We start from the raw sequence: 19,336 nt of genomic DNA, 5'->3' as shown, positions 1-19,336 counted from the left end.
CATAGCTTTGCTATTGGTGGGATATTCTGAGTACGATGATGATGATGTGATCCGACACCAAACGCAACTCGTGCTAATAACGTGTTGCGTAACATGCCTAATGGCCATAAATTGGATGCGGCTCAATGGTAGAGCGCTCACTTTACTAGTGAGAGGTATGAGGTTCAAACCTCACTATCACCAATTTATATGGGAGATATGAGGGATGACCCTGGCTTGCCAGGGTTCGAGTCCTGATCTCATCTGGTTTTACCGGCTCCTCGCTGTCATGCCGTTTGGCGGGCGTGAGGGTCGGGTTTTATCCGGGGAATCCCTCAATAGTTGGAACGCTAGGGGCTCCGTCCGTCCGTACTCGTGGCCAGCTCGGGCTACCTTTAGCCATTGGGGGCCGCGTACGGAGTACCCGGCGTTACTTAGTTGGTCGTTCCAAAAAAAAAGCCTAATGGCCAGTGGCGGAGCCAGAAAACTTTTTCTATGGGTTCGGCATTTTTCGGTGCTCAGTTTTTTTCCGGCTTCAAACTTTTTTAGGCTCAAATGGGTCGGGTCGATCATTCGGCGAGATAAATAAACTGCAACATCATGATAATAATAAATGTAAATCATCAACATTCATTAAAATACAAAGCCATATTTAATAAAAAAAATACATATTATAATTGTTCCCTGCGTATTTTCGTGTTTTGAAAATGATTCGTAACATCTTCAATCGTGACTTTAAAAAAAACTCATTTTTAATAGAGCAAATGCAAGCATCCACATACTCGTCACCCATCTGATTACGCAAAATCAAGAATAGATCCATCATGAGGTCTGGATCGATTGAAGTCTTGAAGCAAATAATGAAAGAGTCGGTCGACCGTCGTTGTTTTCGTCTGGTTGATGTCCAGTAGGTAAGACAATGGCTAAAGCCTTGAGGTGAACTGACGAAGGCGATGAGGCGATGGTCGTCTGTTCTATAGAAACACAATTTATCGGTAGCTGAGGCGATGGATGTTATTTTTGTTCTTTTATTTAATTTTCACTTAGGTATTATCTTTAAAACTGTTAATTGGGCTTGGCTTATTGAATAATTCTACGAATAATTTTGACCCTTTTTATAATATATATATATATATATATATATATGTATGTATGTATATATATATGGGTTACTATTGGCTTATTTATAATGTCTGTTAGTAATTTTTAAAGTTTTCATATTTTACAAAAAAATATATATACATATTCATTACTAAAAGAATTTTTAACTAAAATTTTCATAACTAATGGGTTCGAATATATATATATATATATAGGGGAGGGATATTTTGAGAACCATGTTGAGTTTTAAGAACTTAAGAATTCACTTCTAGGCCACACATTTAATTAAATGGATTGGAATATGTGGTTGAGATTAAATCTGGCAAAAAAGTCAAAGTAGGAGAGATAATAAATATGTAAGTGGTTACACTAATTTTTACATCCGTTACACATGTGTAAAAAGTCGACTCGGTGCGTAAAAAATTCTGTAATTTTTTTACGTTTATGTAACTTACATATATTACGCATGTGCAAAAAAAATTCGAAAAAAATTCTGTAATCGTTACACTGAATTCTTTCGAGTTCTTAAAACTCAAAGGGGTTCTTAATTGAAATCTCTCATATATATATATTTTTAAATGACACTGGGTTCACTCGCCGAAAATGAACGGGTTCGCTCGTTGGTTCGACACTATAGGTTATATATAAACCAAAAAAAGATCGGGTTCGGCCGAACCCGGTGGCCACAATGTGGCTCCTCACTGCTAATCGCCAAATATGTGAGAAAGAGATGTAAGAAAAAATATGGAGATCATATTAATTATTTCTATTATATAAAGAGACACAATTAGATATATATATAGAAAATGATAACTTAAAGAAAAAGACTAATATATAATATATAATGGGTATTTATAACCATATGAAAATTTTCATTTTGTTTTAGACCATAAAATAACTTATACATGGCTTTTAATCATATACGAATAAATCTAAAATAGTAAGATAGTTATAGCTCTATGCAATATAGTGACGGAACGAGAACTTAATTCAATTCTTAGGTGGGGTATGGGATAAGATTTTTTTTCTATTGATACAAAGCAGTTAACTTTTGATTAATTGTGGAGTTCTACACTCATCCATTATTATTAAGCGCACAAAACTTGTTATGAAAAGAAAAGTATTCATATTCTTATAAAAAAAAGGTTTCATTCTCTTTCCCGACCGTGTCACAATGTCAAGGTTAGGATTTGCAATATATGTGGTTGTATTTAAATAATAAAAAGAACATTAGTTATATTAAATTTAAGAATAAAAAATAGAATTTACGTCATCATTCCACGTCAACATAAAAAGAAAAGATAAAAAGATTTCATTTTGAAAAAAAAAATGTTAAAAAAAACATATTAAAACTTATAATTTTAAATAAAATATAAAGTTTAATAATTTAATTAAAATATCGTTTAAACTTAATTGACTTGATTGAATCACTTTAAAACTTGATAACTATTTTATAAAATTATCCTATTATATATATATCAAGAAATCTTGAATATCAACAAAATTATTGCAACATGTTGCAGTCCATAAGTCGTGACTCGTGACCGCGACGTTTGCTGATTAAAAGATTAGTTGAACAAAGTGACGGTGGGACCAGGTGATTAACGTGAGGGTTAGAATGTCACCTCACTTCACTTATATATTTATAAATTATAAATAAAAGAAGCAAATAGGAAAAAGATAAAGACGTCAATGTTATGTTGGGACCCACACCTAAATATAGAAAACATTAAAGGTGGGCCTCAACTTCCATTTAAAATCGTCGGTGGTCTAGTGTCTGCCGGTTCACCTGGTCCAGCACCCACTTTAGCCCAGCCTCAAAACTTAAAGCAAAACATCTTATTAACACGACTGGTGGCCATGGGTTTTCCCTTTGGTGTTTTCTTCTGGGTGCAAATATAAAAAGCATTAAACTAATACGAACGTCCGAAATTTCGTCTAAGACCCGAACTTGGGCATTTGAGATTGGTATGCCTAATGGCTTGCTGTGGAGTCTGATTAACAGATCGTATTTACAAGTCTAAAGTAATTTTTTTAGACTGAATCCAAACATATGGACATTGTATAGGTTCGTATAATGCTTTTGTATGTAACGTTTAGTTTACTTGTCCAGTTGTCATAACTGGTATTTAAGTGTTTAATGCTATTTGGTAGTTTCTAGCATTTTGAAAGGTTTTTTTTTTTTTTAAATAAAATTTGGTTTTAAAAAACTATCTAATATATAGTACATTCTGCGTCTAATTTCACTCCTTTGTTTACAACGGGACTCAAACACTAGACCTCCATGAGATGGAGCTTCTTATAACAACGTCCAACGATATATCATCGGGATAAATGTCATTTGACACATGTAGATGTATTTTTAGATGATTTATACTTCCTTTTTTAACACAGGAAATTCTAATAACTTTCAAAAGAAATAAGTTATTTATAGGGAGAGATTCGCATGTTGTCAGATAATGAGAGTTAGATCACCGCGACCTTAAAATCAACGTGTATAGGTAAGCAATAAATGACTTCAAGAAAGTCAAGCCTTGAGGAATCCCGGTACGTGTTATTTATTAATTTAATCAGAATACATTACCAGTCATTCAAAAGAATAAATTATTTGGTTTACCTTTTGTACATATCCTAAATATTTTAACAATGTTTATAAATATTAGATGCGGGACACATAATTAGGAAAATGCTACAAAACAATCACTGATAGGAACATTAGAAGTGTAGAATGAAACTTGCATAAATATTTATAAATCGGTAAATTTTGAAGATAACTATTAGTTTGATATATTTACTTTTTGGCTTTTCAAGTTTTATAGCGAGATATGTAATGCATTTAATTTGAAACGCGCAAATAAAAATATCGTTATATCCAAATTAATACTTCTTTTACTTTTTTTAACTTTTTAGAAAGTAACTATTTAACCAAAGGTAGCTTATTAATTACTTTGTACTTTTGTGGGGTAAATAACTTGATGGCACCACTTGTGAATAATTTTAATTTTGAGCAATTATCTCGTCATTGTTGCACCCTTGATTATAAAAGAAGCTCACCACCACACTTAATTTCCACCATTGTCACACAACAGAGAGCAAAAATGGCTCTCAAATATCTCATCTTCTTCACTCTCTTCTCCCTCTCAGCCATTGCTTCTTCACTTGCCGACACCGAGTCAGACCCTGGCCTCATCCTTAACTTCTACAAAGATTCATGCCCCCAAGCCGAAGACATCATTAAAGAACAAGTCATGCTTCTTTACAAACGCCACAAGAACACTGCTTTCTCTTGGCTCAGAAACATCTTCCATGACTGTGCTGTTGAGGTACAAGACATTATTATTATTATTATCTTGTTAATATTATTGTGTGACAAGTTTACAACACTTGTGTTTACTGCAGTCATGTGATGCTTCACTGCTTTTGGACTCAACAAGGAGGACACTGTCTGAGAAAGAGACAGATAGGAGCTTTGGACTTAGAAACTTTAGGTATCTTGAGACAATCAAGGAAGCTGTTGAGAGGGAGTGTCCAGGAGTTGTATCTTGTGCAGATATACTTGTACTTTCTGGAAGGGACGGAATCGTTGCGGTAAATTCGACCACTTTACTGATGTTTTAGCATAAAGTTATACGGGCGAATAGCTTCTGTATAACACACCACTGTCACATATGTCATATTGTCAGCTATGCAATCGTATTCTTTTTTAAAGACCGTATAAATTTTGCAGACTGCCTTAAACGTCTAGTAAAATAGCTCGTATAAATCATTAATTTATTTTCATACGGGTGAGTATAACATTTTTCACATATCTTATGAGCGAGCCATCTGTATAACTATGTAAAAAGTTGTACATATCTTTATGCATTCTTGTCGGTGCTTTACTATTTTTGGATATTACTATTTACTACAAGTTTTTTCAAGTGACATCCTCTATGTCACTAATTAGTTAAGAAATCTTGATTTGGATTCTCCTATGATTATGAACATGATCATATATATGTTTTAATTTTAGTTTTAAGTTGTACCTTTATCTAATAAAGAAATCTTGATTTTGGATTCTTTGATTAACATCATATGTTAAGCATTAGTGAGTTGTACTCTCATTGTGTCTATTCCTACAAGAAAGTTGTGGTCTAGAAGGTTAGAAAAAGTGGCAAATCTACATAAAAAATCATACAAATACTTGTAATTTATGAAATAAAGATTGAACTTTGTTTTAGTTTTTGTCATTTATATGTGAAATTTGTGTTGTTAATTTGATTTATGGCAGCTTGGTGGGCCACACATACCTCTAAAAACAGGGAGAAGGGATGGTAGGAAGAGCAGAGCTGATATTTTGGAGCAATATCTTCCAGATCACAATGAAAGCATGTCTGTTGTTCTTGAGAGGTTCAATAGCATTGGCATTGACACCCCTGGTGTTGTTGCTTTACTAGGTATATATATATATGTACAATATTCACACCGTCTCAATCTTCTATATAAGAGGCCTAAAACAAATTATAAAATCGGGGACTTTTTCATTAAAAATATATATTTTGGAAGTTCTTGTACGCAATTTGCTACCCCTGCAAGCGAACTCCATAGAGTTTTGAATACCTACAAGGGACGTGTTAGATTTGGTTTAAAAAATCTGCGGAGTTTGCTTGCCATATCAACGAGCTTCAAAAAATATTGTCAGAACCTACGTGAGCTCGCTTGTAGGTATAGCGAACCAAGGTACAAGAACTTTTAAAAACGTCCAAAAATCAAACTCCAAAATATATTGTACAACTTGCATGAGTTCGCTTGTAGGGGTAGCGAACTCAATAGAAATTATATAAAAAAATCATAGAAATTATATAAAAAAAAATCATAAGATGCTAATCAATAGAAATTATATAAAAAAAATCATAAGATTAGCATCTAAGATTTCAAAAGTACACTAAATCTTATACCAGCTACTAATCCAAAAAAAGTCAAGTTTAATAGTGGTTTTCTTGAAATAGGTTCTCACAGTGTGGGTAGAACACATTGTGTGAAGTTGGTGCATCGTCTATATCCGGAAGTGGACCCTGTTCTTGACCCGGGTCATGTTGAGCACATGCTCCACAAGTGCCCGGACGCAATCCCAGACCCGAAGGCCGTACAGTACGTGCGAAATGACCGTGGTACCCCTATGAAACTCGACAACAATTATTACAGAAACATATTGGACAACAAGGGCTTGTTGCTTGTGGACCACCAATTGGCAAATGACAAGAGAACTAAACCTTATGTGAAGAAAATGGCAAAGAGCCAAGATTATTTCTTTAAGCATTTTGGAAGAGCCATCACCATTCTGACTGAGAACAATCCACTCACTGGCACTAAAGGTGAGATTAGAAAGCAGTGCAATGTTGCAAACAAACACCATTGAAGAAAAGGCTTCTTTAGTTTGTGCTTTGGTAATGATGTGGAGAATAAGAAGATGATGATGATGCATGATGGTGTGAGCATCATGATGGCTTCAAATGTGTAGATGTAGGGCATGTTTTTTTATATCTTTTCAGTTTCATATGTTTTAAGGAAAGTGAATGAATGAATGTAGAGTATGGGTGGATGGATGATGGTGGTGTTGAGTATGTATGAAGCATGCATAGATGGTTGTTTAATCACATACTTTCTTTGTTTATGTGTTCATGGTGATGGCCACTTGTCATGATAATGCATAGCTCTAGTGAGGAAGAAAGATCCATTCAAGCAACCTGTGAGGACCATAATGGATGTAGTTAATAACATAAAAACAAATATATCCTAGTCAAATGATGAAGGTGTATTTTCTTGCCTCTCTAAAACCATACCAAAAATAGTAAAATACTATCAAAGTGGGGCATTAACAAATTAAACCCTAAACCATGTGTAATGAAAGAGAGTTAGTGACCAAGTTATAATCATTTTGCAATCATAGCTAATATAATTTGGATGGGCCAATCACTATGGTTCAAAATTGAAGATGGTGGTGATGTCGGGCGCCATTGGACTGGTGTTAATGCCGTCCCCTTCCCTTGGGTCGTAACGGTGTGGCACCCTACCTTTGTGACATGATGGTGGGTGGCATCCACCGCACTTGGTCTAAATGTTAAATCTTTCTGAACCCTCTAATTTACAACTTTATTTGCTTAGCTGATTTGTATGGTACAAGTAAATAGTGCATATGGCAACACACCTTCAACACAAGCATCAACTAGACATGCTCCGAATTGATATCCTAAGGGTGGACGGAGTAGAAGAAAGCAACAACGTACGAGGGTATTCTCCCGAATTAGAGTGGACACAAAGGAGTGGGAGAGGAGTCGAGGATGCGAGAACCCCATTCCGCAACTTGGAACGAAAACAGGATGCGAGAACCCCATTCCGCAACTTTGGAACGAAAACGGCACCTTTATTAGGCTAATTCAATAATTGTGAGTGGCTTGATGTTAAATAGATTGGTTACCTTTCTACACCACTGCCACCTAGTGGGGTTCTAAACTTGAAATCTCCTTAATTGTTTGTAAGCATTGATATTAATTTAGGTCCCACCATGTGCCATAGGATCCCATAATTAACAGGTACCCACAAATGGTTTTATAATAATCCAATTAGTGTCAAACAAGAAGCAACAAGTGGTCCTAACAGATTTATAATTTAGGTTATACTTTATGTATAATGATGGCAAAAAAGCAAAATGAATTTTATATTAATATTTAAATGTGTTATCATTAACTATTTATATTAAAGATTAACGTTGTAAACAATATGAACTTATGGGTAACATAAGGTTTGGATTGAAAAAATATATAAATAAAAATCATTTAGAGAAGCCATCTTTCTCAAATGTTTCACACAATACATTCAATTAGTGTTTTATTAAAGTTATTTAAAACTTTATGTAAAACACTTTACTTTCATATCAATTTTTATATTATGATTTAATGGCGTGAAATTTTGCATTTTTTTATAGGTTACAAAATTGTAAACTTGTAACGTGTCACTAACCGTCGGATCAAGTGTATGATAATTAAATGTTGAGGATCAATGGTGCAATATTAGAAAAGCGGAAGGACCAAACGCGCAATTAAGTCTAAGGGTATGTTTGGTAGGGACTTTTAGGAGCTTCTAGCTTCAAATATTTAAAAAAAAAAAAAAAACTCATGCTCGATAAAAATTATTGTTTGGTTGAAGGAGCTTAAAGTTTTTAAGTTAGGAGAAAATGCTTGAAACTAGACTCCTACTGGTAGCGTTTAAAAAACTACGACCTTTTAGTCTTTAAAATTACTTAAATAATCTTTCAAGATATATATAACTTTTTTTCTCATCAAAATTCACCGGACTCATCCACAACTTTATTCTTATATCCTTTTAAAATTTAAATGAGCTAATTAAAAGCTCAAATTTAGAGTTAATATTTTGTGTTTTTTTTTCTTTTAACCTAGTGCCAGTCGCCGTCCTTTGATCGGTTTTTCACCTTTTTACTTTTTGTCGATTTGTTGGGTTTTTTTCTTGGCCTTTTGAAGTCTCATAAATTAAGGTATGAATATGAGGTGTAGATAACTCCATGGCTTTAATTTTGATTTCTTAGTTACTAGTTATTATTATTCTAATATATTACTTAGTACTATACATAACAACTTTTGTTATTATATTTTGTTTTATGGGCCTAATTTAGTGATAATATACATTATTTAAATTAGAATTTATTACTTTATATAGTTGTTTACAATATTTCTTTCTAGTTATTTATGCATGTAGAGGCGCGTCAATAAAAAAAATAATATGATGATAAAATTACCAAATTCACACACACACACATTGTGTGACTACGTTTAATATCATGTTTTTTTAGTTTTACTCATTTTGATCATTTTGTACATTTTATTAAAAGTTTCTGCTACTCTGTCAAACACCTAAATATATCTAAAAAGATACAACTACTATCCATCAACTAATTTTTCCAAGCATACCCTAGTCAAATATATAAAAGTCAAAAGGGGGGACGCAGTTTACTTATTTAGAAGCATAATTAGGTCAAATTAGACCAAAAATATTTTGGGCTTAGAGTGGAAAGGAAATCGGTTGGGCCCATAAAATGAAATGGGTTGGGCCTCACAGATCTTTAATCCATAAAAAGTAGTTTGGGGTTAATAAAACTGAAGTTAGGAAATGGCATTAAAACACTTGTATAAACTTATTTTGACCTTTGAGTACTTAAAATGTGGGAAATCATTTGGGATGAAGTTTTTGATTAATTTTGGCTGAAAATTAGGTGCTCGATTTTTCTTAGAAATTGGTAAAATTAAAAATAAAACAGTTTAAATGAAAAACTATAATATAAGAACTAAGTTAAAATATGCAAGAACAAGATGCAACAACTTTAATAGGTTTAAACATACAACTTCGAGTATCAATCTCTCATTCATTTTAATTTTGGACGCAATTTGATTTGTTATGAAGCCCTCACATACTAGAACACAAACCAATAAATCATATTTGATTCGTTATAAACCATATCTTTACACTTAGTGGAAAAAAAGCTAATTTTTTTTATAACCATTTTATAATCTCCAAAAATTTGTTCCTCTTTGTAAAATTGATAACAAAATCAACGGTCTCAAAAAGCTTGTTTGTGTACAACAGGCTAGTTTTAAAATGAAGGTTTAACAGTTGTTTAAAAACTAAGCATACCCATCCCTATATACTGAATGCACCCTCTGATTAGAGGTAAAAAAAGGTTGATGTGACTGATTTAGTAAGAAGAGGGAGTATATTCAGTAAAAAACAACATGAAGCATGTACATTAAGCACAAATATCGGTGGTCTGACACGTTACGAAGGTTATAAAGCATTCCAGATGTATATCACAATCATGTTATACAAACATACATCATCAGTAACTATGACCATATGTTATGAGTAAACATACAAACAAAACTCATTAATCCAAATGAAAACAACAAAAGCCTCATCTACATAAAATACCAAGGGCATTTATAAAAACATCAAAACAGTTTGGCTTGATGTGTGGTTCCACCTCTCATCATGTTGCAAAACTCCTCATAGTTGATTCTTCCATCCTGTTAAAGAAAAACAACATTTATCATATCATATTATTATTACTTATTAGTACCGATTATTCCAAACTACTTATATAAACGATGATTACATTATCAGTATCCACTTCAGAAATGATATCCTTGATAGTAGCTTCATCACCCATGTCATATTGCTTCATGGCGGTTTCTAGCTCATCCATGGTGATAAATCTGTCATCATCATACCAGTTTAGATCACAATCCACATAAACTACATGATTTTATTATTCTTGGATCAACGGTGTGAATTTCTAACACGATACAAACAAAACACGAATTTCACAGGTTTGGGCTTAGCATGAAACCAGTTCGGGTTGATCTTGCAAACACGTTTAGCTAAACGGGCCATGTTCGTGTCAACCCAATGGATTTGCAGGTTGACCAATTTAAACAATTTGTTTTTTATTTTATTTTTTCAAAATGTGTTTTATCTTGTATATATACTGGTTGCGTATTGCACACCAATATTTAATACTTAAAAGAGAAATTGACACCAGATTTTATAATTAAAACGTAATTGTTATAAATTTGCATTTTTTGCTGTAAAGATATAATTTTGCATATACTAATATGCGGAAAAAAAACATACAAGTGAAACGGGAATATTCAAGATTTTATCTTTTGTGTAGGTTTGGACACGCCAACCCACAAATGCAACCCGTTTGGCACCCCTACTCTTGATCCAAGAAAGACCTTTGACTTTAGAAGTCAAACTTAAGACTTTGCAAATTCCAATTATATAGGGATTTCACGTTGAATTTAACACAAAAACAAACTATATTGTATTGTTTGTTGAAAGACTGGATACCAATTATCAAATTCGGTTTCAAAGTTTTAAAAATCCCATCAAATTTGAACTTTAATAAGAGCGTATATGACCTTGACTAAAAGTGTAATGTCCAATGGAACTAACCCGCTATTATCAGTATCAAAATGACAGAAGGCTTTATATAGATGCTCATCTCTTTCGAGCCTGTGGCGGTGCATGGTAGCGGTTATGAACTCAATGTAATCAATTGTTCCATTTCCATCCACGTCAGCCTGAAATATAGAAATAATTACTAAACCATATGAGAATATTGAACAAAAAGGAATTTTGTTTTCGTGATTTTAGCAACCAACTTTAAATTAAGTTACAAAATAGAAAATAACTTTAAAAGCATCTTTGAAATTATGTTTACTGTAAATGCTAGTTTTTCAAGTCACTGGTGTCTTAGATTCAATTCAATCATACCCAGTAAAATCCCACCGACAGCAGAGCTATAGGTAGGGTCTGGGGAGGGTGGGATGTAGGCACACCGTACCTCTATCCAAAGGAATAAAGAGGTGGCTTCCAGAGAGACCCTCGGCTCTAAGAACATGTGTATGAAAAAAAAAAAAAAAAAAAAAAAAAAAAAAAAAAGTTTAACAGTTATATAAAAAAACTACTACTAATTATAATAATATTAATAATAAGGTCGCAGTTTAACCGCAATATAAAAGCTAATAATAATAATAATAAAATATGTAAGGGAAATACCATTATGGTAAGTGACCTAAATAAGTTAAGTCTAAGCCCTAAGGTATTCAATTCTCTCTAGGAATCCTTAGCTTTAATCCTACTTCTCCACGAATTCCTATCCTCAACCATGTCCTCGGAGAGATTTAGGTCTATCAAATCATGCCTAATCCTCTCATCCCAAGTCAATTTCGGTCGTCCTCTACCCCTCCTCCCCTCTATAGATGTAACGTAAAATTGTCACTCTAAAAACTCAAAGATGCATTTACTGCGCATCTTAAATTGACTTATCTTGTTTGACAACAATATTATTGCGGCTGATGGCGTACATTTAATTACTGATTGTAGCAACAAATGCTAAGGGTAAAATTGGCATTCTACTAACTCAAATCATTTTTAGCTGATTTTTCTAAGTGCTGCTACTTGCTACTAGGGGTGACTGGGTGTAAACAAGCCAAGCCACTTGTGAGCCACTTGATATCGGCTCGCTAATAGCTTGAAACGACCTGAGTTTACGCAAACTCAAGCCTAAAGATAAGCTGCTTGTTTAATAAACGAACCCCAGCCCGTGCGCAAGCTTCACTTATTGAGCTTGAGCCAGCTCGCAAGCCTAAACTAGCCTACTATTGGTATGATTTTGTTTCATATATTATGTGTATATAAAAAGCATAATTATAATATAAATTTATTAACAAACAATAAACATGTTGAGCTTGAGCCTAAGCCCAGCTTGAGCCAGAAAAACTACTGATGAGCAAAGCTCGAGTTTACACCCATACTTTCTACATGGCGTCTTATAGTGTGATTTAGAGTTTAGAGTATATGCCGTGCCGTGTTGCCACATGAAATATAATGATGTGACTTGCATGGTATCAACCATTTCTCTAATGTAAACTCGGTCAAAATCAGGCTAAAATCAGTAATAAGTTGTTAATTTGTTTCTATTGCACCTAACTTAAGGTTAGTTGCTAAAATTTACAAACATATAAATAAAGATTATATTATACTGGTGTGCATGAAACCAAAATAACCGAACCCAAACAAAAACAACGGTTTGGTCTTATGTTTCGTAAACCCGAATTTTCAGTTCGGTTTCAGTTTGCATGTAATTGAAGCCGAACCAAATTTATGAAATTTTCATTTTCAAATTTAAATGTTAAGTACAGTAATTTGTAAGAATTTCATAACTAACGCAACCCAATTATATAATATTCAAATAATGTTTAATCAACAAAATCAGTTAGACCCAAATTTATTACTTTTGGCCAGCTTCTGTATCGTCCGAAAAATTTCAAGCTCAAATGGTAAAACCAAACCCAAACAGAACGGTTTTCAAAAATTGAAAAAACTGAATTTTCGGTTTTTGGTTCGGTTTGAGTCAAGACCGACATGAACTGACTCTTGCACACCCTTACAAAATATAAATAAAGAACTCACGGCTTCCATGAGTTGTTTAACTTCTGTTTCTGAAAGCTTGGAGCCTAGCCGAGCTAAACCCGTCTTCAATTCCTCGTAAGTGATTGAACCGCTCTTATCGGTGTCCATGTTCACAAACATTGCTTTCAAACCTTTAATTTCTTCTTCAGACATACCTTCAGCAATAACCTGAGCACGTTTTCAAATAACACGTTAAAAAATTTAACTATATTATCTGGTTAGTCACATATGAATGATGCAAGGAGACCAAAATGTGGGCCCACAAAATAGACATAAAAAGTCTGAAGCTTACTTTCAAAGCAAGTTTCTTGAGCTTATTCATTGCTCTGAATTGTTTCATTCTAGACAGAACCGCGCTATCTATCGGTTTGTCTAATGCTTCTCCGCCTTCTCTGAGCCATGGATGCTCTACATAAACAAAGAATAATAATATTAATAATAATGAAACAACTATGAATAAAAAATGCAGATGGTATTAGTCATTACGGTAAGAAAGTTGAGAAATCCATGCAAGTGTAAGATGCACGTGAGCAATGCAAAACCAATTAATCTTATAATTTTTTCACAACAATTCTCTCCATTCTCTTATTGTTTATTACGTAATGTTTTAAAAAGTTTTAATTAATATTAATCTTATATTTATATTTTATTTAGTAAGTAGTTGTTTTAAAATTATAAATAATTATTGTATTAAAAATTAAATTAAAGGATGAGTGGGTGAGTGAGGAGGGTGATAATGTGGTGAGGTCGCAGTGAGTTGAAGTGCAACTCGTTTACAGAAATGCACATTAAAATAAACTAATAACGAATACCAAGAACTTGGGTGGAAGTATATCTCTTTTTTGGATCTTGCGTTAACATTTTACGAACAAGATCTTTTGCGCTCCGTGATATCGAGGGCCATGGTTCACTTTCAAAGTCAATTTCCCCTTCTAATATAGCATCAAATATTCCCTTTTCCGTCTCTACAAACACATATCATATAACGAAAAGTAATTAGCATTCACTGAAACAAAAACAAAGAAAAATGGTAATATATATATTTTACCTGCCCAAAACGGAGGCACACCGCTTAATAAAATATACAACATTACACCTGCACTCCATATATCTATTTCCTTCCCGTAGCTACGCTTCAGTACTTCCGGAGCAACATAGTATGCACTACCAACTATGTCGCGGTGTACCTTCCCTGAAAAATATTTCCAAAAATCATATACGCTTTAATTGACATCAGGAGAATAAGATTTTTTCATTAATGATACACTTATGAAAATTAACTACTAAAGTAATATACGCTTTAATTGACATTCAAGAGGTTAATCAACTCCGCCGATTTGTCCAAACCAAATCAATTTGTCATAATTAGCATAATAGATTTACAACCCTAAAGCCCTATTTATATAAAAAGACATCCTAATCTAATACTTTAGGACAAGTTACTACCTCTAACTGATACAGGTAATAATTAAAAAGGAAATTAAATTTATCTACAAATAAAGAACTTCCCTTAGCAACTTAATTTGTTCAAGGTCTTCAACAATCAACAAAAATACCCCAAACTCTAATTAGGAAATCATCGAAATAACCAATTTGACAAAATGGTCTAAACTTTTTTCGTTTACGAAAATATATATTATATTTCTTATTTAATTAAGAAATCATTTTAGCCAACCAGAAGCTTCCACATGACACATCATGCTGCGCCAGATAAAAATCTGTTGCACGAGAATTAAAAGTTGTTGCGTCAAGTGATATCCGTCAAACACTTGTTTGATTTGAAAATTTTAAATTAAAGTGCTATTTTGTCAAACTCATTGGTCAAAATGGCCATTTTGACCAATTTTTCAATTCTAGCAGACAATATATGTGGGACAATATATAAACCGCCATACGAGAACATACAGAATCTACCTAGTACCTAAAACACAATTACTTGTATAATCTAAATATAAACAAACAATAACATAAATAAACTTATATCTACATATCTTTATACGGTTATACCTTCTTCGATAAACACCGACAACCCAAAATCGGTAGCTTTCAACATCGAATTCGGATCCTTGCTAGAAAGCAAGAAATTTTCAGGCTTTAAATCTCTATGCATCACACCCATAAAATGACAAACATGAACAACATTAACAATCTGTCTACAAATGGCGGCTGCAGCTTTCTCGGTATAATGTCCTTGAGCTATGATCCTATCAAACAGCTCACCACCTGCACACAACTCCATCACAAGATGAACAGATTGTCTGTCTTCATAAGCACCTTTAAACTCAACAATATTTGGCTGACCACTCAAATGCTGCATAATTTGAATCTCTCTTTTGATATCCTCTTTATCATTCTTGCTTGCAAGCTTTCTTTTCAAGATTGACTTGCAGGCATAAGTTTGACCAGTTGAATTCTCTGTGCAGAGATAAGTCACACCAAACTGACCTCTACCCAATTCTTTACCAAGAGTGTAGTACCTTCTTATGTCCTCAAATGGCTTACCCAAAATGGTGTTAGGGTTTGATGGTTGAACAGGTCTAGGGTTTGGTGGTGGTGGGGTTGGGTTGGCAGGTGGCGGCGGCGGCTGCTGACGTGGCTGGTGGTGTTGCTGCTGCTGCTGGTGATTGATTTGTTGTTGAGGTTTGTAGCCATTGGAATTAGGGTTTTGGTGATTGTTCTTGGTGAAACAGCAACCCATTGTTGCAGATCAAGAAAAGATTGAAAAGGGTGTTAATTTAAGAGCAAATGGAAGATGGGCATTGGGATTATAGGATAAAGATTGAATCTTGAATGTAAAGATTTGATTTTTATGAAGAAATTTGATAGCTTTTTTTAGGGGTTTTGGATGAATTTGGGGGAAAAAAGCAAGTGAAGGTGGAAAAGTAGAAGAAGGTGAGTTGGATTAAAGAGTAGAGGTGATGAAACATTTGTTTTGACTTTTTGACTACGCGTGTTTGTAGGACACTACGGTCTTTGTTTGGTACAACTGTTTGTAAGTGGCGGCTTACATACATACCATGGTAAATTGATTTAACACATTCCAACTCAAGTACTAATTAATATGTTTGGTTTTTATGTTTTTAACAACATTTGAACCAACTCTGATATTAAGTGATACTTTCTGAGACAAAATGTCATTGTCCATTATGATGTTTTTAGGGCTTATTTAAAAGCCATGAAGGAGAAACCTCATTAATGTAAGAAAATACTTTTGAGTAAAGTTTCATTTCTAAGACCATAAAATCTCAAGTCCTACCTACCACCTCCCATGTCATTTGACCAAAAGATCAACTGAATTGTATGGTTTATTAACGAGGAGGTTTATCAACGGCGAAATTAAATATTTGTTGTTTGAATGGAAACTTCTTAGGAGATCACTCATCATTTGATTATTCTCACTCGAACACGTTTAATTGATTGTAGAGTTCTCATCTTATTCATAGTCATTGCTTGCAAAACATGTTGGTGATACTTAAAATGGTGTATTCCTTATAACTGAGCCTCCCTCATTTAAACAACATGGAACATGACGATGTGAAATTTGTTTAAGGTACCACATTAAACTCGCTTATCAAAACGACTTGTTTTTGTATTTCTATAAATTTATATATCTACAATTTGATTTCCAGGCTCTTGGTGGCAGTGGTGTTGGCAAACAGTGGCGACGGTTACGGTGGTTGATGGTCATTGTTTACGGCGGCGGTCCTATGGCAGACGGTGTCGATGGTGGTTATAAACGGATTTTTGTGTGTTGTTGCCGGGTTTCTTGTGCCTCACCCTTTGTTCCACTGTCTTCTAACAGGTTAGATTTTTTTACCTTGCTTTTGACATGTTTTAATCTAAAGTATCTCAAGATGATATGTTTCTTTCTTTGTTCGTTTATGAAAGAACACCACCGTTCAGATCGTTGTTCCAGCAATGTTGACCAGAGGAATAACTAGATCAAAGATAGGACCGCCATTGGTTATTGTACAAGGGGTTATTGGCAAAAGCTTAATCGCCCGGGTTCACTTTTTATCTCTGTTATTCTATACTCATCTGCTGTGATTAATATTTAATTTGGAGATTTTAAAGTTTAGGTGGTGAATTGATGGTTATTGGTACTAGACTTAAAATTAGGGTTTGTACTTTGAACTTAGATGTATTATTAAATGGCATTAACAACAATTATGTTTTTGTTTTTGTTTTCTTGGTTAGGAAGACTTGCAGAATTTATCATTTGGTGGTGAAAAGAGCGACAACTTGATATGAATATTGAGGGAAACTTAAGGTCACAAGGTGAAATAATAATCTTTATGGTTGCATTTCCATCTTATTAATTTGCTTTCTTGTTCTATTGATTTTGTAACTATTAAATTAAATGCATGAGAACACTCATTTGATATGGCAAAATATGTTTTTATTGTAGTTGTATTTTCTATCAGAAGCTGTCATCCATATCTGTTTGGTGTGCTTTTGTGGTTGATTTATAATGGATGACCGTATTATTACTTTAGGGTGAATTTTACTTTTTGCTTCATAATTTAGTAGAAAGTGTTGTTTCTTGCTTTACGGTACGTCATTCGTTTGTCATATACAACAAACTAATCCTCTAAGCATGTCACAACGTAAACGACAACATCGGAATTCTCAAATGCCATCTGCTCCATTACTAATGTTAAGCAGTGACATGAAGTAAACCATGAACCTCACTCATTATATCGCATATACTGTCTCGATGCAGACATCACAAATAACATCACACAACCAAAGTTGTGATCTACAACGAGAATGGCGGGCTTTCTCAAAACTGATTGTCGAGTGATGATTCTGGACATGGGACATGTCAACCAAAAAAATCTTCCCACATGTCAACTAAAAAATCTTCCCACTGCAAATATATTGAATACAAAAAACAAAAATAGATGCATGTTGCATGCAACCATACGATGATACGAATACAAAGTTATTAGAGTAGTAGAGTTTAAAATTCAATAAAGTTCTTAATCAAAAAACTTTAAAAGTTTAGTCTTAATCTCCATTCATCATCTTGTTCATCTTCAAAGTTTAGTCCAAGTCTTCATCATCTTCATAATCTTCGTCACCATCAATCGGTTCGATTCGGTTTTTTTGTTTTTTGAAAATGGAAAACCGAACTAAAACCGAAAATTCGTTTTTTCAAAAATACAAAAATTAAATGTCGGTCAATGCATCGGTTCGAGTTTTTCTGTTAATTCGATTTCGATTCGGTTTTCTGCTCACCCATAACGCCTACCAATGACACAAATCAATCCACCTCAGCTTCCTCATCAACAAGCCTGCCACCACTAATACCAGATCCTAAATCCAATATGTTGTTGCAAGAAACAACAGGTACAGGGCAACTTACTTTGACAAACTACTACACCAACTTAAGTTAATGAGGATAAACGAAAAAAAATAGACTTTCAGTTGTCATATTGCCCGGCGTAAACAAGCGAAAGTAAATATGTTTTACCTAGCTGGGTTAATAGAAAACATGGTGACAATGAAACACATGTATACTTTCGCTTGACGACCTAACCATGGTTTTTACATAAGAAGAATTGAAGCAACAAACTCCATCAACTGACAACTTAATTTTCACAAATCTTTTCAAAACATGTTTAGGTTGTGTACGCATCAATCAGTGAGTACAAAAACCTTGTTTTCTTTTTACTCTCATCTTCTTGCTGACCACCTGACACGACATAAGTCATGCTGATATTTTTTTTTTTTTTTACTTCCGTCTCTTACTAATTGATCGATAGCGTGCTCTTGATTTGGGATTTTAGGTTTACATGATACTGCTTTGTTTGTTTTAAGGCTCATCAGTTATTTACTTCTTGTGAATTCTTAAATGTCTAGTATGATTTAATTGTGTATGTTTAAAAGCATATCTTTATGGTGTTTGGTTATCGTTGAATGTTTTTGGACTTAGGTTATGAACGGGTTACTATTCAATTTCTTTTACCTTAGTTTGGGGATTGTGAAATTTGTTTTGCTATTTGTTTATAAATTTCTAAGGACTATGATATAAAATGTGGATGCTTGAACACAACCTTTAACGACGCTGGATGTGTTTTCATAAGTCTACATCTAATAGGTTATTTCCGTTCTACAATAGGCTATGCTAAGATAGGCTGATAGATGCCCCCGTTTCTTTAAGGTTCTTTTCTAGCTTATCATCATCATCATCATCGTACTCAGTAAATCCCACAAATAGCAAAGC

At 33.7% G+C, this 19,336-nt stretch overlaps 2 protein-coding genes across 2 annotated transcripts; one reads left to right on the top strand and one right to left on the bottom strand.

The window, feature by feature from the left end:
- The first annotated feature begins 4,147 nt into the window (after positions 1 to 4,147).
- LOC143582341 (peroxidase 42-like) lies at positions 4,148 to 6,485 on the top strand. The gene is made up of 4 exons (XM_077064936.1): positions 4,148 to 4,403; positions 4,480 to 4,668; positions 5,351 to 5,516; positions 6,069 to 6,485. The coding sequence occupies exons 1-4, from the start codon at positions 4,179 to 4,181 to the stop codon at positions 6,476 to 6,478; spliced, it is 990 nt and encodes a 329-aa protein (XP_076921051.1). The 5' UTR covers positions 4,148 to 4,178; the 3' UTR covers positions 6,479 to 6,485.
- Positions 6,486 to 9,960: 3,475 nt separating this feature from the next.
- On the bottom strand, positions 9,961 to 15,894 carry LOC143582340 (calcium-dependent protein kinase 2-like). The gene is made up of 8 exons (XM_077064935.1): positions 15,115 to 15,894; positions 14,156 to 14,299; positions 13,920 to 14,072; positions 13,400 to 13,515; positions 13,108 to 13,275; positions 11,086 to 11,213; positions 10,244 to 10,343; positions 9,961 to 10,154 (listed from the first exon to the last, which is right to left on the bottom strand). Exons 1-8 carry the CDS (start codon positions 15,803 to 15,805, stop codon positions 10,080 to 10,082), a joined length of 1,575 nt encoding a protein of 524 aa, XP_076921050.1. The 5' UTR covers positions 15,806 to 15,894; the 3' UTR covers positions 9,961 to 10,079.
- Between the last annotated feature and the right edge of the window lie 3,442 nt (positions 15,895 to 19,336).

The sequence above is a fragment of the Bidens hawaiensis genome, unplaced genomic scaffold (genome assembly GCF_021521415.1).
Source record: "Bidens hawaiensis isolate Kalapana, Puna unplaced genomic scaffold, B.hawaiensis_p1.1 tig00031533_1, whole genome shotgun sequence".
In the NCBI taxonomy this organism is placed as follows: domain Eukaryota; kingdom Viridiplantae; phylum Streptophyta; class Magnoliopsida; order Asterales; family Asteraceae; genus Bidens; species Bidens hawaiensis.
Note: the sequence above shows the minus strand (reverse complement) of the source record. Positions and strands in the feature narration are given on the sequence as shown.

What these genes read in the sequence shown, in the direction of transcription:
- LOC143582341 (XM_077064936.1), top strand. Translation starts at nt 4,179, where the DNA reads ATGGCTCTCAAATATCTCATCTTCTTCACTCTCTTCTCCCTCTCAGCC. An exon ending in GAAGGGACGGAATCGTTGCG is followed by an intron (nt 4,669 to 5,350) that starts GTAAATTCGACC and finishes GATTTATGGCAG; the next exon opens with CTTGGTGGGCCACACATACC. An exon ending in TGGTGTTGTTGCTTTACTAG is followed by an intron (nt 5,517 to 6,068) that starts GTATATATATAT and finishes TTCTTGAAATAG; the next exon opens with GTTCTCACAGTGTGGGTAGA.
- LOC143582340 (XM_077064935.1), bottom strand. Translation starts at nt 15,805, where the DNA reads ATGGGTTGCTGTTTCACCAAGAACAATCACCAAAACCCTAATTCCAAT. An exon ending in TTAAACAACTCATGGAAGCC is followed by an intron (nt 11,214 to 13,107) that starts GTGAGTTCTTTA and finishes TCTATATTTCAG; the next exon opens with GCTGACGTGGATGGAAATGG. An exon ending in CTGAAGTGGATACTGATAAT is followed by an intron (nt 10,155 to 10,243) that starts GTAATCATCGTT and finishes TTTCTTTAACAG; the next exon opens with GATGGAAGAATCAACTATGA.